At 36.2% G+C, this 23,108-nt stretch overlaps 1 protein-coding gene across 1 annotated transcript in view; it reads right to left on the reverse strand.

The window, feature by feature from the left end:
• PARP8 (poly(ADP-ribose) polymerase family member 8) overlaps positions 1-23,108 on the reverse strand; it is a 174,372-nt gene that overhangs the window by 45,522 nt on the left and 105,742 nt on the right. The window contains exons 7-11 of the mRNA XM_042950221.1: positions 22,122-22,199; positions 20,256-20,350; positions 10,411-10,471; positions 9,848-9,938; positions 4,177-4,243 (exon numbers count right to left, since the gene is read on the reverse strand). Of these exons, the coding sequence (XP_042806155.1) occupies positions 4,177-4,243; positions 9,848-9,938; positions 10,411-10,471; positions 20,256-20,350; positions 22,122-22,199 (392 nt within the window). The remainder of the gene's footprint in view (positions 1-4,176; positions 4,244-9,847; positions 9,939-10,410; positions 10,472-20,255; positions 20,351-22,121; positions 22,200-23,108) is intronic.

Genomic DNA, 23,108 nt, shown 5'->3' on the forward strand with positions numbered 1-23,108 from the left:
TCTAAAGTGTGACTTCAACATCTAAAATGAGTTAATTCTTAAACTTGGACACCCAGATCCCTAGATGCTCTTGGATTCAAAAGGTGGGAATTAACTGTTCTACAGGAAAGTTAATGCTGTGTTTAAAGTTAATGGTAGTGCAAAATGTACACATGAGCACGTCTGGTGTAAGGACCACCTCCGCATAATGGAGAGCCGCCATGAGATTTTAGTCCTGGCACTGGTGTTTGTGTTTACTATTATGCTGGCACCACGGAGAGCTGCTACAGTTGCCACTGGCTGATAATAAAAGAGAAAAAGACTTCAAAGCTCAATTACACCAGATGATGTCATAGTCAGCTACAACAACAAAAGTTCCAAGGTAGTTCAAATAGAGCATAGAGAGTGCACAAGGGCAACACTGTTGCTTTCTTCATGCTGATTTCAAAAGGAATAGGCACTCAAGGAGCCCGCACTACATGCAGACGGTGGTGGTGAGAACAACTTCGGCAAAACAGTATCATGCATCAGATTAAATTAACGTACTGATTTTACAATCCAAATCTGAGCACTTTATTTTGATTTGCACCTCAGTTATAAATTGAATTTGGTTTACGGATGAACATAAGGGAAGGGAAGCAAAAAGAATATAAAAACAGGGAGGGTGACAAAAACACAAGAGACTCTTAAATATGGAGAACAAACAGAGGGTTACTGGAGGGTTTGTGAGAGGGGAGATGGACTAAATATGTAAGGGGCATTAAGGAATCGACTCCTGAAATCATTGTTGCACTATATGCTAACTAACTTGGATGTAAATTTAAAAAATAAATTAAATAAAAATTAAAAAAAAATAAATTGAATTTTGTTTTAAGTGAAAACTCAACATATGAAGAATCTGAACCTAATTTTATGTTTGTATGTATTTAAATTTAAAGATTTGCAACACTTTTTTTCCTTTTAAAAACAACTTAAGTTTGATCAATGGAAATTCAGTATTAAGTCATACACAGTTTAAAATCATTTCCATGGTCTCTGTTACACTTAGCCTTTGCATGATAGAGATTCTAATGAGGCTGATCACTATACTATATCTCTTAGATATAGTGTAGTATATCTGTTAGATATAGTATAGTATCAGAGTAGAGCCTGATACTGGGTTTGATCCCACGACCCTAGGATCAAAACCTGAGCTGAAATCAAGAGTCAGGAGATCAGCGCCCCTCTTCCAGGGGCCCCTCTTTTATTTTTTTTTTAAAATTTTTTTTCAACGTTTTTTATTTATTTTTGGGACAGAGAGAGACAGAGCATGAACGGGGGAGGGGCAGAGAGAGAGGGAGACACAGAATCGGAAACAGGCTCCAGGCTCCGAGCCATCAGCCCAGAGCCTGACGCGGGGCTCGAACTCACGGACCGCGAGATCGTGACCTGGCTGAAGTCGGACGCTTAACCGACTGCGCCACCCAGGCGCCCCGGGGCCCCTCTTTTAATGCCTTCACATTCTCCCTATATTCATTCTGTGCTGAAAATATATCCCAAGTCTAATATAAAGCGAAGGGACAGCTACGAATATATGAAAACCAGATTAGTGGATGGGTCAAAAATACTGATCCGATGTCAAACTCTGACTCTACTGCTGTGACACAAGTACCTTGCTTAATCTCTCTGGGTCTCGGTTGCATTATCTAGGAAGTGTGGATAGTGACAGTACCTGCTGGACAGGGTTGTGGTGAAGATCAAGTGAGTTAATGTAGGTAAAGTACTTACTACAGTGCCTGACATACATTAAGCACTGCATTAGCATTGCTGCTGCAATTGTTAAGCTGGTCTAGTTGCCAGAAACAAAGCAGATAAAGAATCACAGAAAAAGTTTGATGTGTTCCTTATCTGCCGAGAACAAACCAGAGCAATAATGAGAAAGGGGCTAGATTTTGAATCTGCCTTCCTAACTTGCTATATGTTTCTGGAAAACATATTTCAGTTTCCTCTTTTACTTTATGGTGAAGATGAGTTCAGATGTTTTGAAACCATGTAATTTTAGACCAGAAGGGATCACAGTCAAACTCAGTTATTTATAATGAAGTACGTTAGATTAAAATTTATCAGGAATCATTAAAAAAAAGTTCTAGTCCATATACTAAACTGTCCATAGAACTAAAATTTATCCACAGAGTAACCTTTTTTAAAATGTTAACCACTTAGATGGAAATATTAATAAAATGTTACATATTCTACAAAGTGATTAAACAGCAAACATAGAACATAGCTTTCCTTAATTTTTCAGAGTTGGAATTTACACATCACTTCTTTTTCTGAGCCCAAACGATATACTCAGACATCATTAAGGAACAGAAAGTTATATATTCTGCATTTTTATAATTCTTGTCTTATTTGGATCAACATTTCACTAAAAAAAAAAAAAAAGGTTAAAAGTGCATAAAGTTAAGAACATGGACTTTGGATAATCAGGTGTCAATACAGGTTCATCAGCTGTTAACACATGTATCATTCCACTAGGACACCCTGATAGCAGAAAGGCTATGCACCTGTGGGGGCAGGAGGCATATGGAAAATCTCTGTATCTTGTTCTCAGTTTTGCCGTGAACCTAAAACTGCTCTACGAAAATAAATTCATCAAAATAGAAAAAAAAATTAACAACAGGAAGAAAATTGGGTGAGAGGGAAGAAAATCAGAGGAGGGGGAATAAAATTATGTGCCAACTTGGATGGCGTAACACAGGGGCAGGCTCCGTGCTCATTAGCTCCAAGACCTGTAAGATACTGGCTCAACACAGAAAACAAAATCTAACTGAAAAGACAAAACCAGTTCCACTGGAAAAGCATACCTCATCCCCGTCCAGGAAACTGAGAAAATTCCTCAGTCTTATATTTCTTTTCATAAGGACTCAAAAGTCCTTATAGAGATCACATTCTATGTGCTAACCGTCTGTTGTAAGTTGAATTTAGTTTTAGAGACGTACGATTCAAAATGTTAAGGGTTTATTATCCAATTTTTATATGATCATATTTAAACCTAACAGTAGGAATCTGCAAGAATTTGCAAGAATACTCCCTTATCTTAATTTCCTTTCAAATGTAACCCACACATAACTCACATTTGAGCAATGTAAACTCATAAAAACTTAGACGATTCTAGAGCTCTATAATATGTACAACCCTTAATACCTACCCCACATAAGCTTCCTTTTACATCTGTAATGGTCAGGTAAAATGACCACAATAAATTCCCTATTTAGTCAATGAAATAAAAAGTTTTTGAAAGTACTTTCTCTTAGAACATTGCTCAATTAAAATCCATTGAAGTATAGATGAACACGTCAACTGCATCATTATGGAGGGTGTGAACCATGTGTTTAAACATAACAATAATCTAATGATCTCTCTTAATATAAATTGATGTAACATTTGTATATTCAGAAGAATAAATAATCCTTTGGGAATTCTCCAGTAATACAAATTCTTAAAGCTGACGTATAGGATAGGATTTAACAAATTTGTATTCTGACTATATGCTAGTATGTTTTAAAAGTCAGTTTGACTGGATAATTTTGTTTATACACTATAAATTCATTGCTTTAGTCAAGGTCCAAAGAGAAACTAAAGGGTTTATTTAAAGATGGAATGTTTCAAGAATGTAGGTATAGGAACTAAGGACAGTACAATAGCCCAGGGCAGGTGGCTACAAATTGTTCCCACCTCTACGCCCCAGGAGCAAGCATGGGGAACTAGTAATAGAATCCAGTAAGAGAGAGAGTCAGTCATGCAAAGGCTGTGGCCTAGAGTAGAAAAGAAAGCTTCAGTTGAAGGACTAGTCAACTCAAGGGGACCTCTTAGGGTGGAAACCAAAGGCAATAAATACTTCCTTCTTATACTTGCTTCCTCCTCTATTGGTCACATTTGAGACACAGCAACACATTAGAACCTGCACCCCCACAGATCAGCCTCCACAGGAGAGGGCAGGGTGTTGGAGGGCGAAGAGTGGACCTGGGTGGGCAAACAGAAGGAATGCAGCCTTGTTCTAAAGGTGAGCTCTGCCAGCTAAATTATTGAAGCAGCTCTTGGTAATGGATGAACTCCTCTCCTGAGGCACTCACTTCAAAAAGCTCTTATTAAATAAGAATGGGGGGAGAGGGTTGAGCAAAATAGAAATTTATTTTTTATTCTTGGGAAACTTACTTTTTTAGCTGATGTCCCAATCCAAATCGCTCTTTTGTAGAAATCTGAAAGACATCAACAGTGGGCACTGCAAAGGAAAAAATAATCAGTCAAAATGTTGAGTTAAAACTGAACCATCAGCCAGGAATGACTGCAAAGTAATATATATGATAAACTATAGTATGTACACAAGCATATATGTTTATATATTATATAATACACAATACATAGTGATATACACATACATATTTAAAAACAGCATACACACACTCCTACATACATTGCTATTTATTTTGGAGATCATTCATGGTCATGACATATCATGTACTAATGCATAATAGATGTGTATATAAATGTATAATATGTATAATGATGAAGAATGGCCAAAAAATACAGCAGTGTAACTGGCAATGTGTAGGACAGTTTGTACATGATTCTTTAAGTGGAGGAGAGACATATTTATACATACACAACCTTTTTTTGTTTTTACAATAAAACAATGTATGACGAGGCATAGGAGACTTTCTTTTCACTGGGTAGCCTGTCATGTGCTTCATATTTTTACCAGGTATATGCATTTCTGTAAGCTAGTAACTATGATGTTTGTGAATTTAATAAACTGTCAAAAAAAGTCACTCACCATTCATTATTCACAGGTTTTAAAGAATATCTGAGTGTCCACTCTGCCAATCACTATAGATAGAATGGTAAAAAAAAACAAAACAAAACAAAACAAACAAACAAACAAAAAAACACGCACACAAGTCTCCTTGCCCCATGAAGCCTTGGTGCAGTGTAAGGAGACAGACAAAAGCTAGATAGACGGAACGCCCCATGGTGGTAAAGGTTCTGGAGGAAAAGAAAAAAGGGAAAGGGTCTTGGAGTAAAGGTTGTATGGGCATAGTAGGTTCCAACACTTGATAGGATGAAGTGTCCTAGCCAGAGGAAATCACCAGGGCACTGTCCCTGAGAAAGAAATGTACTTCAATATTCTAGGAACAGCAAGGAGACCAGTGGAGCCAGAGAGAAGTGAACAAGGTACCACATTAGGAGAGGGGATCTGAGAAGGACTGTGGGTTGGCAGTGTAGGATCTTTGTAAAGAACACAGTACAAGTAGCAAGATCGCTCAGGAACTTATCAGAGTAATTGACAAGAGATGCTGTGGTTTGGATCAGTGGAGGTAGTGAACTGTCTTGTTAAAAGGACATTCACAGACTATGCACGTTCGACAGTGTAAACCAAACTGGTATCCCCAATGGCTTCACCCCCGTGTTGGCTGTTATTCTGGGACACAAACACTCTACTGATCAAAGAAACTGGTGTTGGTATCATCTATCAGTTCCTTTCCTGAAAGCATTCTAATCCTTATATATAGAGTGAGGAACAGAGTGGACACTCTAATCCCCCCTGTTCCAAACCCAGGACTACAGAAATTCAACAATGAATAAAAAATCCTAACATCTTGAAAGTTTGGTGGAATTATTTTTTTAAGAGAAAGATAACAAAATTGGAACATGCTGTGCTCTCTCTTAAAAGATTTAAGAAGGGGGGTGCGTGGGTGGCTCAGTCGGTTGAGTGACCAACTTCGGCTCAGGTCATGATCTCACAGTCTGTGAGTTTAAGCCCCGCGTCGGGCTCTGTGCCGACAGCTCAGAGCCTGGAGCCTGGAGCCGGCTTTGGATTCTGTCTCCCTCTCTCTCTGCCCCTCCCCCGCTCATGCTCTGTCTCCCTGTCTCAAAAATATATAAACATTAAAAAAATTTATAAAAAAATATTTAAGAAGGCACAATCTCTTCACAGGCAGATGAAAAAAGTGGGGAGATGGAGGCAGACAAACAAAAGGGACCTGGTTAAAAATAAAATGTGGAAAAATCTAAAATGCACTAGAAGAACTGAAATAATCACTGGAAGAAATTGTGTAAGATACACAGATAAAGAAAAGAGAGATGATAGATACAAATGTAGATTCATCCAGAATCCTACAAACTAATGACACAAAGACCCAAACTTATTCATACCGTGAACGCTTAGAAAATACGCGTCAACATTTTACCAAAATGATAAATCTTATAGGGAAATGTAAGTTACAAACATTGGCTCAATTGATATAAAATCTGAATGACCGAAATTTTAGAATATACTGAAAGAGAGAGTAACAACAGGATGTTACTTCCAAAAATGTTCCAAGATTCAAGTGATAAAACTTACATTACTATTACAATTAATTGCATTTAATGTGTTCAGTAGGTGTTAATAAACCGTGAAACTAGATGTGGAGTGTATTGGGATGCTGTACTACCTTCGCAATTTTTTGGTAAATCTAAAATTGTTTTTAGATTAATATTTATAAAAAATTTTAAATAGCCTTCTGATAACTAAAAGTGGAATATTAAAGTCCCATTAAGCCAACAGTTAGCAAACAAGTACTCATGATTAAATTTAGCTAAACTTAGTGACCTCAGGCAGAAAAAAAAAAACAAAAAGCACAGAACTATACTGATATATAAAACTAAAAACAACAAACAAATCTTCCTTTAACGGAAAAGTAAATATTACATTGGAAAGGCAGTAAGTGAGGGCTGCTTAAGATATTTGGAAATTATTCTAACGCTCTGATCATGTAAACATAGAGGTACTATTGATGAGATGATGTGCACAGAAAAACAGTTTTAATAATGTTGGCTGTTTATCACTTTAAACTAAAAGCAGTCTTGTGCTTCAGATCAGAAACTAGACTTAGACACTAATAACTGTGAAGAAAATACATAATATAAGAATTATAACACTCATGTCTTTTTATTTCAAGTGTATTTCTTCATGTACAATGAAAATAATCCTTATCCTTAATATTAGAGTGGATTAGGAGGTGTAAGAACAGATATACTGTCAGATTAGCCCTGGCCAAATATTACAGCTCAAGTAAGTATTATTCATACATTTCCAAAACCTAGGAATAAATGCGTTCAAAAAGAACTGTTAACTAGGTCAGTCTACATGTTGGATTAGTCATAAAACTTGCTTGAGGTAAGTTAAGACTGAAGTGTACCAATCAAAAAGAAATACATAAAAGATACCATTAAGGAAAAAAAGAAAAAAATAGCCCAATAAGTACACATAACAAAACACAAACTTAACACCAAAACCGGTGTCTTACAAACGAACAAAATTAAAACACTTCAGACACAAACTGGCAGAGGTCTCTGAAGTATTTTTACCTCTTTTAGGGCCTTTACCTCTTTTATGACCCCATCAACTTCTACCAGGTCAAATTTGTCTTGTTCACAAAACAGAGAGTCATTCTCAGGTATGAAAAAAGGAAGCATCACCCTCATGTCTCTTTGGTTTACAAACTATTAAATAGGCAAATCAACTGCCAAAAATGAAAAAAGGAAGACTAAATTATAGATGAGTTGTAATACCAAAGAATGGGTACTGAACAATAAAATCATCTAAATAGGAATTAGAATATAATTGTTAGAACATTTATAAAACCATGCAAACATAACAAATTTTTAAAGAGATGCTGAGAAGGAAAAATCTCTGCCTAAAATTCAAGATTATATTTAAAAATTGAGTAACACTGGTAAGATTACATAAAAGTATGCCACATTTTCATCTCACACAGACGGAATAGGGTGAGCAGAGATGAACTGACCCAATTTTGTTTCTAACTCTGATAATTAAAAAAAAAAAAAAGGTCAGACATGAGAGTTTCTTTTTCTTCTAATCACCATCAGAATAAAATCGAGTGGCCACGTATCAAATCCCTAAAGAAAGAAAAAAACAGCCATACAGCAGAGTATCTAGGAAAACCGCAAAAACACATACACCTGGAAGGTGGAATATTATGCAGAGATCACAAATTATTCTATTTTAGAAATTCAATGACTTGAAGACAGTTTCATGACACTACATTAAGGTGCGTAATTCTACAATTCAATGTTAACTTTATGAAAACAAACCATGTGTGCACAGAAAAGAGGAACACCAAACTATTTACAGTGTTCTCAGTATAGAGGAATTATGAGTAATTCCTTTTCTTCCTTATTACATTTTTATACATTTTTATACATTTTTAAATAATTACAATAAAAATATGTAACATCTATTTGTCTTTGCCTGGTGTTAAATCATGTCATGTTATTTACATGAAGCGTTGACTACTGAAGTAGAAATCATTGTCTCATTATGCAAAAACAGAAAAGAAGTGACTCAACAGAAACTTTTTCAAAATGAGAGACCTTCCTATATATTCATCAACTTGAAAGGTCAGATATTTTTCTTATGTAAGAACTAACAGTAGATATAAGTTCTTTAATACGCCTAAGGAAAACGTGCCAACATCACAGTAAAGTACACGTGAAGATGGCCATGACTTTAAGAAGTGATTCTAGGTGCGTTTTCAACTGCTTTGATCAATACAATCCAGTGGAAGATTCACTGTGCTTCTTTCCAGGTAACATCCACATCCTGTCTCTGGGAACACTTGCTTTTGGACAACAGCCAGTCATCATGCTACAAGAAGCCTAAACCACATGAAGAAGCCATGTGGATGCAAGGTCAACACTCAAGTCAAGAGGCCCCAGCTGATATCCAAGATGATACATGCATCAATTACTAGATATCTCAAAGTCCAGCATCTTGGGCATCCAACCCAGCAGAGCCTTTCAACGGACATACGCTCCACCTACCATCTGACTTCAAAAGCATGAGGGACTCCAGTTGAGTTCAAACAACAGAGAGAGACAGTAAATTGTTTTAAGCCACTAAGTTTTGGGGTGGTTTGTTGTGCGGCAGTATATAACTGGAAGACACGAGTAGATACAGCGTATGTGTGTGTATGCATGTGTAGACACGTGCACGCCCATCTGAATACATGCACAGGCATGTGTATTTGTATGGGAAATATATCTTAATCTAGTAAGTCTTGTCAAGATTTAATAACAGCATCCTTTGTTGTAAATAGTTATCACTTGAGAAAGAACGAAATCATCCCTTAAGACAGTGGAAAAAAGAGGCGCCTGGGTGGTTAGGTGTCCGACTTCGGCTCAAGTCATGATCTCACAGTTCATGGGTTCAAGCCCCATGGTGGGCTCTGTGCTGACAGCTCAGAGGTTAGAGGCTGCTTCTGATTCTGTGTGTGTGTGTGTGTGTGTGTGTGTGTGTGTGTGTGTGTGTCTGCCCCTCCCCTGCTCATGCTTGGCCTCTCTCTCTCTCTCAAAAATAAACATTAAAAAAAATTTAAAAAAAGATAATGGAAAACAAAAATATTACTAAGATCTCTATTTTCAAAAATAGAAGTAGGTTATATTTATAGTTACACTAAATTCATCAGTAATCAGAGGTGGGATAAGTAAACATTAAAATTAAATCTCAGAATCAGGGGCAAAAATAATTAAATCTAAGAGCAATCCAAAATATACTTACTGAGCTTGTATGCAAAGTTCTCTTTTAGGTTTTACTGTGTTTGTTTCACAGGAACTTTTGAACTTCTGAAATCTAAAACTAAAACGTTACATGTTTCTGTTTCCATTAAATTTCAAAAGCAATAAACCACCTTTGTCAGGATGCAAGTATACGTAAATACCATTATCAAGATAGCTGCCAATTATGTTCATAATTACCAGATGAACATTTTGCTTAATGCACAATTAATTCATATTTAAAATAATACATAGAAGGAAAACTAACCTGGACCATTTAAATACTGTGTAAGTGAACAGTGTAGTCGGACAATTATAGGTTCTGTTCGAATTACTTCCCAAGCCACAGCAATCTCCTCCTGTGCAAATATGTCAAAAGACAAATTAGTCATCTTTTAAAATTCTTAATTGTTTTCCCAAAATGAAAAAAAATTTTGATTTTGAAGAAATACATAAATCATTAAGGCTCACAAATTACCTCAAAACCTATTGGTTTGGAAAAGAAAGTCAAAGTATTCTTAATTTTTGCCTCCTACATTTGAAAATTAAAGTGAAAATTTAAGATATAATGAAATATTATAATAAGAGCCCATAAGTTTCAGAATATATTAAAAGAAACAATGAAATATATATGTATGTATTTATATATATATAAAACATATTTATTTATTTATGTGTATACCAAATCTGTTTCTTCAGCCATAGTATTTCTTTATAATCACTTTAACAAAATCAGTATGTAATTAATAAGAGAAACAAATATTAAATTTCTTCCGACAGTAAAAATAAGTGTTTAAATGTACCAATCATATTGTATAAAGTGATACTTACGTCAAGAAAGCTAACATCAATATGCAGGTCAATATCTACATCATCAATGGCTCCATATTCCCTGAAAGCAAAGATTCACACTAATTTTTACCTTGTCCTTAAAAGATAATGTGTGCAAAGTTAGGTCAAAAATTCAGTTAAGAACTCATATCCTTCGTCTCTGCCAACAGCTCAGAAGTGACCGGGGACACGAATTAACTAACTCCATGGAGTGGGACTGCTGTCTTCTGTGACTATTTATACCATCTAGACATCTTTCTATTTATATGTACAAACACTTGCATACATAAATTCAAGAATTGTTTGCTTCATAAGTTCAAACATCCCCATTTCTCTGTGGCAAATTAAGCAATCTTCTCATATGACCACTTGGTTTTCATTGTGCTCTCTGAAGAGCTGCTTCGAAGGCACTTCAAAAAGGAGTTTCTGAAGGGGTGGGGAAATAATTTACTGTCACAACAGCATGTCCACGATTTTTTCCTTCCATGCTAAACATCAGTGGTTCTGAAACGGACCCAGGTGTTCTGCCACTTAAATGTCATTACGTTCTGACAGGCAGCTCTAAAAGTCTGATACGTCAAAATTAAAGCAAGTAACAATAGTATGTGCCACATGAAGACATTCTGAAAACTACGTTTTCTCCAGCCCAGGTAGTGCAGAAACCAGCAGAGTTTTTTAAAGTTAATTAAAGAATATAAAAACAATAGTTTTTCCATGTTCTCTCTATACACGTATCTGTATTTTTTATATTTTTATAAAATTACAAAGTCACAAAGGTTATACCAGTGCGGGATAGAATTATACAGATAACTGAAATGATAAACATTAAGCACTTATGTGCCAGAAATTAACCTAAGGATTTTACCTACATGTGATCATAGCGCACTATAGATACTACCTACCACCTCTAACTCCTATATGCATTAACTGAGTCCCTAACTTACCCATCATCACTTTGTAGATAGCCAAGATTTAAACACATATATTCTATTTATTTATGCAGGTGATTAATCAGTTCAATATTCAATACACTATCACTCTGTTGGAAACCAAGTCAATTATTAATGGATGTTCTCATTAGGTCCTCAAAGCCTTATGACAAGGATACGATTATTATCCTCATTGGTAAATGAAGACATTGAGGTTTAGAGTCTTGAAATCAGATACCAAGGAGCAGATAAGGAGTCAGTGGGGAAGTCAGGCATTGAATTCATGTCCAATTTCAAAGCTGTGTATAGTATCTGGCACACAGTAAGTACTCAATGACAATTTCTGTGTATTATATATTCAAGTAAAGCTAACATAATACACAACTGTGGCACTTGTATGGGGTTCAGAGAAGACATCTTTAATGATTAAATGTTTTTTTGTAATTTGACGGATAAATGAATCAAAGGGGTTTGTGATGTTTGATGTCTGTGACACACAAAAAGCAGCATATTACAATATAAAAACTTAGCCTCTGTAGTTTCTCCATTGCCCCCTTAAAAATATATCAAAACCCTGACCACGTTTTCATTGTTTATGAAATTATACTTTTTGTTCTTTCATATAATATTTTTAGATTACATAAAGAACAAAAGGGATAAAAATGATTCACATAGGAATTAATTTTTCAAAAACATTGCATGGATCAAAACATCTGTGTTATTCATAAAGGATAAGAATATAACCTTATGCAAATTAGGACATGATTTGACATGCACATTTAGATACAAAGATCTACCCATTTATTTATGAAATTACACAGACACTATGGCAAGAATAAGGACCAAGGAGGGGCACCTGGGTGGCTCAGTCGGTTAAGCATCCGACTTTGGCTCAGGTCATGATCTCACGGTCTGTGAGTTCGAGCCCCACGTCGGGCTCTGTGCTGACAGCTCAGAGCCTGGAGCCCATTTCAGATTCTGTGTCTCCCTCTCTCTCTGCCCCTCCCCTGTTCATGCTCTGTCTCTCTCTGTCTCAAAAATAAATAAACATTAAAAAAAAATTTTTTTTTTAAAGAATAAGGACCAAGGAAATAAACCATTTCTTTAATGCCTCTGGTTCAGGGGTCAGTAAAGTTTCTGTGCAAAGGTCATGACAGTATTTTAGTTTTCAGGCCTTTTCTGATCTCTGTCACATATTCATCTTTGTTTTTGTTCTTCTTTAAACCTTTTAAAAAGCAAACACTATCTATGGCTCACAGGCTATTCAAAAACAGGACCCTTGACCCAGTGGTCATAATTTGCGGACCCTAAACGTCAGCAAATTATTCATAAACATAAAAGTCCAGTACCTTTTGTTAGGTAAGTTAAAAGGAAGAACCACTAAATGTAATGATGAGGATCAATTATTAATGATGTTCAATAGATGTTTAAGTGGGGTGAAAATTGTAACAAATATGTGGGAACCTTTGCCCAGGAGGATATTTGTTAGGTGCAGAAATTGGGGTAAGAAATGAATATTGAATAATAAGGAAAGAAATAAACTATAGCACACTGGTATGATTAAAACAATCTTTTTACCCAATATTCAAGAAGTTGATATAAAAATATTTCCTACCCTGAGGGAAATGTTCCAAAATGGACTATTTGGAGCAAGCAGATTACCAAAAATACATCAAAATGAAAAAATGTTTTTAAGTAAAATCGAAATACCAAAAAAGTAAAAAAAAAAAAAAAAAAAGAAAAGAAAAAAAGTATTTACATGTTAACTATAGATTGTGGGTAAAACTTATTTTGTAAGAAATGTTATGTTTTCTAAAAACATATCTATTTTTTCTGATTATAAAGGTAGTATAGGCTCATTTCATAAAATGCCAGAAACAGAAAAACAAACAAAAAGCAATGTGTCATACTACGACTCAGAGACAGTTATTTTTACATCTCATTCCATAAAGATATATATATGGAAATATATGTACAAGGATAATGTGGTATACAAAAATTTTTGTCCTTCTCTATCACTTCTTCTAAAATGAGTGTTTTTCTATATGATAAAATCCTCTTCAAAATTATAAAAAAAAAATGGTTGTATTTGTATAAATACAATTGTATAACAAAACAATTATACAATTATTTGGTTGCTGTTGATGTTTTTTACACTATAAATATGGATAAAAAAAGTCTCTAGATAAAAATCTATGTGCATCTGTATTCTCATAGAATAATTTCTAGAATTACTGGGTGAAATAAATAATAGAAGTATATTCAAATAGAACTATATATATAATAACTATATAGAATAGAATAGAAAACAGAATACAATTGCATAGAAAACTATGCAATTATATATACATACACTATGTATGACAATATATATATATAACTATATATATATCTAACTATGTATGTTATTTAACATACTAACTATATATATTATTTAACTATATATGTTAAGTATATGTGTTTTTTAGTACTATACACACTAACTGTGTATGTTATTTAATTACTATTTTAAAAAGTTATGGCCATCTGCAATCACAGCAGGCTATCACAGTGACCATTTCCCACATCCTCATCATCACCAGGCATTTGTTTCCTCTCGTCATTGCCATCTTCACAAGGGAGAATAACTTCTGTCTGGATTTAGTTACAATGGTAAGACTCTGGTGCACTCAGAGGCAGAGAAGGGAATCACAGACAACAAACACCAGGAAGAACCTTACCCACAGCTGCTTTCTTCAGAGTTTTCCAGACTTCAGCAGAATTTATCACACAGTTATGATGAGACAGTGGCATGTATTCTTTTAAAACCTTTAATATGTGAATTTTAAAATATTCTTTATATGATTTCTTCCATACTTTTGTGGTTAGTATCTTCCCAATGTCTAATACTATCAATTTATTTCAACAACAACAAAAAGAAGGAAATAAAGGTTTACAAGTGCTTTCCCCTCACCACCACAGAGCACAAACACAGAATTCTAAGGAGGCAGAGGCATTAAAGGTTTGCAATTAAGTGGATTCTGCAGGTGTAGATCTGTAAATAGTTACGCTTTTTGTTTTTATGCCACACTTCAGAGAATTCACAACAGCTCTGCATATATGCAAACCAATTTCCGTTGTGATGCCCTCTTTATATAATGCCAGTAATTTCACATTTCCCGCTGTGAGATGACAAAGCGTGATTACAGTTTGTCCAGATGCAGCGACCCAGTCATCAGGATTGCTTCTATATCTGAATAACTTTCAGTTGCCCCGGATCTCATGAATAGCAAATGCAGAATCAAGTCAAAAGCCTGAAATATGAATGCAACTTGAATTGTGAAGCCAGATATCTGATTGTGTCCTGAATGCTGTATTGGGTTTATAATAACTCAAAATAATTTCATGTACTGCCTATATTTATTCACTGTGAAAAGATCACATCAAATTGAACCTGAATACTTTTTCAAGATAAAGGGAACAACACAGAAATGATCTGATGTAGTTGTTACACCCTGGAACTGAGAAAGGACTATTCCACAATTTTTTTCAGACCTCTGAGCTACTCTTTGGGCAGAAATCTGGTTATTTGATGTTAGGTACTTAACACGTGACAGTTCATTTAAGAACATATGTATGAAATATATTTTTCTATGAATGTGTATTTTTGAGGGCACTACATGAAATCTTGGCAATTCGCCCTTTTATTTTTTAATGGAACTAACCAAGACAGCATCCTTTTTAATGAGATACAACATACATTACATAATCAATATATTAAATGTCAGACCGTCTATGCTGGTCCTTCATTCTCTGTAAAACTATATATAGCTTATTCATTATACTGTCGTGATGTTTTATAATACTATTTGATCAAAATTAGTGATTGTGCAGGTTATCAAAATATATTCTAGATATCTTAACCTTCCCTTTTTAGCTGTCAAGGGAATTACATGTACACATGCATACACGAAACTTTACCACAGGTCCTTGGGAAATAAAACTCTATCACTATTTAGTTAATTCTTGTAGCCAATGACTGGTCAGTTATATTTTGAGAAGCAACATATTTTGTGAAGAAACATACACCTTCTTATGACATCTGAAACTCAACAGCTTGCATGTCTGTCTCCGCATGCCTACTCAATGTGTGTTTTTTGCTCAGTGTGGGAGAGATGTTTGTGAATGGGCCAAGAAATATGCAAACTCAGTAGTCAGAAAGAAATCTGGCAGATGAAAGCATTTGCAAGATCGTATCCAAAGTGTTCTGAAGTTTCTCTAAAAGGCAACAGGACTGAGAGAATTTAAAAACTAGCTCCAGATTAAAAAAGGAAGCCCATATAAAGTGATAGTGTGTAAGAGGTTACAGTTGCTACAACTCCCCCTCAGCTTAAAAAAATCTTGGTTTTGCTTGAAGAAAGTACAAGTGACTGTCTGGGAGGTGACATTCTGAAGCTTTTCATCTAGATTATGGCCAGCGTTTTTGGAAAATACTCTCCTCTTTGTTTCTTCTATGTGCCTCCTGTCATCACTTTCCCTGCTTTTCAGTCAGACCATTTTTCTGAAGGCTCTAGAGGTGGGGCTGGGAGAATTAACATTCTGGAAAGGACACTGCAAACGTCCCCGCCAGACCTTTTTTTTTTATTTTTTTATTTTTTTTTATTTTTGGGACAGAGAGAGACAGAGCATGAACGGGAGAGGGGCAGAGAGAGAGGGAGACACAGAATCGGAAACAGGCTCCAGGCTCCGAGCCATCAGCCCAGAGCCTGACGCGGGGCTCGAACTCACGGACCGCGAGATCGTGACCTGGCTGAAGTCGGACGCTTAACCGACTGCGCCACCCAGGCGCCCCCCGCCAGACCTTTTGATGAATGACGTACTTCAACGTAGGTTAAGTATGTTGTAGTAACAAACTTCTTCAAATGGCAGTGGTTTAATGCAAAAAAAGATGTGTATCTCACTCACACTACATAGTTACTATGGAACCAGAGGGCGGAGAGGAGATGCTACTTCACTGTGGTCACCAAGGAGCCCGGAGTGATGGAGTCAGGGGGGAAACAGGAAACCCTGCTTTGGTACCTCTGCTCACACTTCACTAGCCAAAACTAGCTGTGCCCACACGTAGTATTAAAAGGGGCAGGGAAATAAAATTCTGCCACATGCCGGAGAGCAGGAACCAGATCAGTAAGTGGTCTTACTGGTCACTACAAATGGAAATACATAAACCCAGAGAAAGTGGTCTGTACCAATTTATGTGGGTTTTTTTTCCCTTCCCTCCCCCTCTCCCTCCTTTCTCTGTCTCCCTCTTTTTCCCTTAAGGAGGTATGTGAGCCTGAATACCGTAGTGTCATCACCTCAAACCTTAAAAACTCCTCAGAATGCCCTGTCCTCTAGAAGCTCAATTCCCAAAGGCCCTGTTACAACTGTCCATCCCCAGAAAGTAATCAAAACACAGAAGAGTCACAGTCTTGCAATCTTCCAACCTTCATTAAGCATCAGGCACAATCAAAAGATTTTATTTTTAAAAGGTTTTATATTACTCCTGTGGCTTCACCTTTTAAAGCAGAAGATGGTATAATTATAAAGCAAAGGTTATTTCACAGGGGCTGGAAGTTTGAAGCGCCCTAAGCAAATTGTCAGAATCATTTCATTCCTGACTAAATGAGAATTTTGTGACTTGTAATTCGCTTCACCTTTCTAAAAATATTAATCTCAAAGTGTTTTCAGATGGCACTGATCAAATCCTTTTTTTTTTTTTTTTGTAAATACAGGACTATAGGAGAAAATTTATAATGAAAAACATAAATATATCTTCATTTTGCTGAATTATTCAAGATGAGACATGTTCATTCAGGCTGATAAACTAATCGTTTTCCGTGCTTTTCCCAGAGACCTAACTCACTTCCAATACAAGACCCTATGGATTGGAATTGTCACCAATGTTTAGAATCACAGTTTGATATAGCCAGGATTCTGCTTTTGAATGATATGGCCATGTACAGCAGAAATTACTTAAGTAATAAACTGGTCATTAGTTTCTGTTTCTGTATCCTCCTTCAACTGACTTTAAGAGGTTTTGTCTCAAGTGAAGCAATCCTAGTTATTTCCATCTCTTGAAGAGAACTTAGATGTGGTTAGCTGCCTTTCTCATTAGGTGTCACATAAAAAAAAAATGACACCAAATAGCCTATTATGTATATAGAGGTACTTTTGTTCTTCAAACTCCATTAAGTTCTTATAAACCTCAATTAAGTAAAAGAACAGCTAATTAGAACAGTCTGTTTTCAACAGACTAAGAACTTTGCAAGGAAGAAGATTCCAGGACCTTATGCCTAACTACTGCCTTTGCCATGTGCCCAAGCCTTAGTATTTCATCCTACACAGTAAATTCATTCGTATTTATTTCAAGTAAATCAGACTAGTCCTGCTGTGATTCATACTTTATACCATGAGGCCTCTGGGAGGTTATATATTCGGGAAACATCCTCTGTAGATAGAGTAAGTCTACAGCAGGCAGGAACATGGCTTATATGCATGAAGATTCAAATTGAATCAAAACTTGTAAGTGAAATACGGAAGAGGGAAACAAAATCAAACCCTGTGACTTTAGATATTTCATTTGAATGAAATTCCAAATATTTATCCAATTTCAAGAGTTGATAAATTATCAATAATTTTATTAATAATGGAAAATACTAATAGAGATGATCATTGGTACTTAATAAATTCTTGCTGAAGAAACAAACAAATTCACATATATATACACACACACACACACACACACACATATATATATATATATATATATATATATATATATATATATACACACACACACACACATAACAGTATAGTTAGAGCTTAGACAGCATGGAAATATGTATTTAAAAAATCCTTCACTATATGAGCAATCAACATGTGCTAAGGTAATCCTCCCCCAAAATACGTATTTCAAATGAAAAGAAGTCGAATTGCATGTTGAATTCTATGATTAATTGTATCCATTTTTTTAGTGGGGGAGGTGATTAAATCACTGTGATCAAAGTTTTAAGCTGTTAAGCAAATTCTGACTCAAGTTAAAAAATTAGTCATTGTTTTGGATTATTTTTTGATTAAATCCCTAATGCCTTCTTCATTTATTCGTTCTAACACACTTACTGAATATCCACATTCCCTAGCCTGGAGCCATAGCAGAGATCAACTGAGATATAATTGCAGCTCATTTGCTAAAACCTTGAAAATTGCAAATATTTGCTTTTCCAAATATAATCCCAATCATTCTCACTCAACTGCAACCTACCAGAGCTCTGGGAGTGGGAAAGAGTGGATCTGTGCATACAACCCCAGCTTATTTAGGCTGCAGGTGGTGGTGAGTTTGTTTCTGAAGTTAAAATGAAACACTTGACAATTATAAATTTTAGTTGTGTGGTACTTTCCAACTTAAAGTATTTGTTTGCTCTCTCCAAATCTGGGTATGTCCATGGAAGAGAATGCAACCAGATAATGTGAACATCTTTCATGGATGTCACTGGAACTGATCAAGAATCATCAGCCCATATTTCACATAGTCCCCTGGGCTATATTAAGTACCAAAATACAAGCATGGTTAAAAACCAAAACAAAACAAAATAAAGCGAATAACAAAAAGTGCGCTGTCCCAGGGGCACCTGGGTGGCTTAGTCGGTTGAGTGTCTGACTCTTGGTTTCGGCTCAGGTCATGACTTCACGGTTTGTGGGATCGAGCCCTGGGCCAAACTCAGAGCCGACAGCAAGGAGCCTGCTTGGGATTCTCTCTCTCCACCCCCCCCCGCCCCCCCACCTCCCATGCACCGGCGCATACACTCTCTCTCTCAAAATAAATAAACTTTAAAAACCAACTGCACTGTCCCAGCAGTCACATAAGTTAGGATGAGGAGGGGAAGTAAAGCAATAATGACAGGATATGAGAAGTATAATAAATGAGGATAGAGCCAAATGTGATGGGAGTCTGAAGGAAAGAACAACTAACCTGCAGTGGAGATTCAAAGAAGGCTCAAGGAGTAGGTGGCCTTTGGACTGTGGCTTGAATAACAACAGCAGTGGGGTTGAGAGTGAAGCACCTCTTGGTAAGAAACAAGTTCAGATAAATGCCCAGGGTCAAGAGGGATCACAGAGAACTGAAGGATGGGGGCATTTGTGGTTTGGGTGGGCAAGGTGGGAACCCAGGGCAGGCTGGGATAGGGCTCTGGAATTCCACTGCAAAGTTGAAGGCTGCTCTTTAGGCAAAGAGAAAGAATCTGAAATAATCTGATCTGATTCATGGAGGGAAACTAAGACAGTGGCAGGAAAGAGTTTCTTTTTCAAATGAAGGAGAAAAAAAAAAAAGTAAAGATAGTGGGGTCTTCTGAATAATTAAAAGCAATAAATAATGGTCCAAAATTTATCACCAAATTATATATTAAGTAACTGAAAGATAAACTGCATTGTCATTCAAACAAACACTCTGCAAATTTATGTCCCTTTTTTCCTTTCTTTTTTTGGGGTCAGATCACATCACAGTGTGATCTCTGGACCTCAGTCGTTAATGCATTATTGACTTTTATTGTTCACGTGCATGTGCCCTTGATTTATGATTAACAGCACGGACCCAGCTGGCTAAATCTATTACAGGATTTGATTACGACGCTATTTAAGACTGATATTTTATCGAACTAACTCTCCAAATTAACTAATTTTTTAATGCATCAATGTACCCTTAAACCACATGTACCCAAAACAAAAATCCTTACAGCCATAAACATACTATCTTGTGTAAGTAAAAACACAGCAGAATGTCCTCAGAACTTTCAAATATAATTAAGCCCAAGAATACTTCCACTTAAACAATGCAACAGAAAAATCCCAATGACTGGCTTACCAAATTGTTTCAATTTTTATTCACGAGAGGTATTTATTTACCTGAGAGAAACTGCATGTGGCCCATATATCTCTCTCACTGCTGACAAATCAGCTTCAAGCTGTGGGTGCTTGTGCAGTTCCCCGTCATAGTTCACCTGATGGAAAGGGATGGTTTAGAAATGACTTAGGGATGGTGAAGAGAATCAAAAGAATCAAATACAAACCATCTCTTGGACAGGTGTTACCCTGCAGGTTGTGCCATAGACATTTCTCACTGAAAAATACAGAGAATACAGCAGTATATTCGCTAAAGTTCATAGGTTCACCTATGTCTAGTATAACTTAGTATGCTTGAAAGGAAAATTAGACTACCTTGATATGGGGAAAAGATCAATGTTAAAAAGAATGAAGTAGTGGCTGGCAGATAATCTGAAAACTTCTAGACTGAATATCTATACTGAGAAAAAGCATTTACTTCCCCTCTGCAAATACTGTCTGTGTAAACAAAAATCCAAACTGGAAGGATTATTTTGCATAATGTTGAAGTGCAACACTGGTTAGAGAATCATTAGGAAAAGTATCCCATTGCTGGACGGGCATTCTTGGAGAGAAGAAGCCCAGTTGTCTGTATATGTTCACGCCTCTGCAGCCTTGTTTATGCTCCATTGATAAATTACTGGTTTTTGATTCCAGAAAAGTAAACTGACTTGCATTCTTCTACACAATAATAAATTTGGTTTTAAAATACCACTCTAACATACTACCTTCCCATTACACTATCCAAGTTACAAAGCTATTTGATCAAGGGGTGCCAGGGTGGCTCAGTCAATTAAGTGTCCAATTTCGGCTCAGGTCATGATCTCACAGTTCATAGGTTTGAGTCCCGCATCAGGCTCTGTGCTGACAGCTCGGAGCCTGGAGCCTGCTTCAAATTCTGTGTCTTCCTCTCTCTCTGCCCCTCCCCTGCTCACAAGAGAGCTCTCTCTCTCTCTCTTAAAAAATGAATAAACATTAAAAAAACACTTTTTTTAATTAAAAAAAAAACAAACAAACATAACAAAGCTTTTTGATCAAGGAATTTACAGAAACATGGAGCACCTGGGTGGCTCAGTCAGTTAAGGGTCTGACCCCTGGTTTTGGCTCAGGTCATTATCTCATGGTTTGTGAGATGGAGCCTGCTTGGGATTCTCGATCTCCCTCTCTCTCTCTGCCCTTCCCCCACTAGCTCAATCTCTCTCTCTCTCTCTCTCTCTCAAAATAAATAAACTTAAAAATAATTTTTTAAAAAACTTTACAGAAACGGAACAAGATGCCTTACATAGCCAAATCCTAAAAGCAACTCCACGGTTTAAAATTTTAACATGATCCTGGAAAAATAGTGAATTCTTTTATATATGCGGCTATGCCATTCTCATATATATATAAATTATGATGTTTCTTCATCAACATGTTTCAACAAACACTTTACAACAGTGTAAGAGGAAAAGACAATGAATACAAACATTAAGGATGCTCAGTAATGAGGGACCATCAACATTGATAAAGGTTAATCATCTATTTAAAACTAACCATCCATCCATGCTTTTGTTAGAAGTGTCATCATTTCAAAATAATGACTGAACCCAATATGCTTAAGAAATATAAAAGTCAAAAAACTTTTATTTTATGATACAATGCTGCTGCCTGCAAAATCTCAGTGATGAAGCAAGACAACTTCAGTGTGAGTGATTACAGTCAAAGAGTTGCAAAAGTAACCTTGATTTCTGAAAATATGTAGAAATGAGAAACGGAGAAATTATATAGGTTTCCAAGTTAGCTCAAGAACTAACACACAGGTCTCTCAGATCACAAGCACAGATTTTCACTAGGGCGTAAGGGCTACTGCGAACTCTGCGAGTGGGTATTTGACAGGTCTGATGTGCTTACCTGTCCTCCATAATAAAATTCTTCAGAATCATTATCACCTTCGGAATCTTCTTCCACCGTACTATTTTGTCTTGACTCCTTAAATAACAGATTAAAAAAAGAATTTTAATGGTCAGATTAGCTTACCTTCTTTTGAAAAGAAAGTAGCAAGTGGCCATAATAGATAGGTCTTGTGCTTGCTTATCACACGGATTTTATATAAAAAACGTGTGTGGTGTAAGTACAAGCCAAAAACAAAAGGCAGTAAGAGACAGTTTTGTCAGTGTAGTAAGCTTTATTGTACATCTTTTTTAAAAGTTCTATTTCATTGATTTTGAGTTGTACAATTTACTATTTGATGTTTACATAAAACTATGTGTCATCAACTACATCTTTGGTTTTGTTCTGATAAAAACATCTGACAAGTTCATACTGATTCAATTGTTTATTAAAAAGTTCCTCAGCATTGGGGCGCCTGGGTGGCTCTGTCAGTTAAGACTCAGAGTTCGGCTCAGGTCATGATCTCGTAGTTTCTGAGTTCATACTGATTCAATTGTTTATTAAAAAGTTCCTCAGCCCTGGGGCGACTGGGTGGCTCAGTCAGTTAAGACTCAGAGTTTGGATCAGGTCGTGATCTCGTGGTTTTCAAGTTCGAGCCGTGCATCGGGCCCTGTGCTGACAGCTCAGAGCCTGGAGCCTGCTTCGGATTCTGTGTGTGTGTCTCTCTCTCTGCCCCCGCCCCATTCATGCTCTGTCTCTCTCTCTCTCTCTCTCCCTCTCCCTCAAAAATAAACATTAAAAAAAAAAAAGTTCCTCAGCATTATTTATTTATCCCTGACCGTGCTCACTTCCACTGCCAACTCTACATAATGGTATGAAATAAAAGACACTCGAACTCCAATAATATAAAAATCAAATTATGAAAATAAATATGAATTACATTATGAAGAGAACTTTCTACATACAGAAATTATTTACTTTAGATTTCAGATTTCAAAAGGATGTTTA

The sequence above is a fragment of the Panthera leo genome, chromosome A1 (assembly GCF_018350215.1).
Source record: "Panthera leo isolate Ple1 chromosome A1, P.leo_Ple1_pat1.1, whole genome shotgun sequence".
Classification (NCBI taxonomy): Eukaryota; Metazoa; Chordata; class Mammalia; order Carnivora; family Felidae; genus Panthera; species Panthera leo.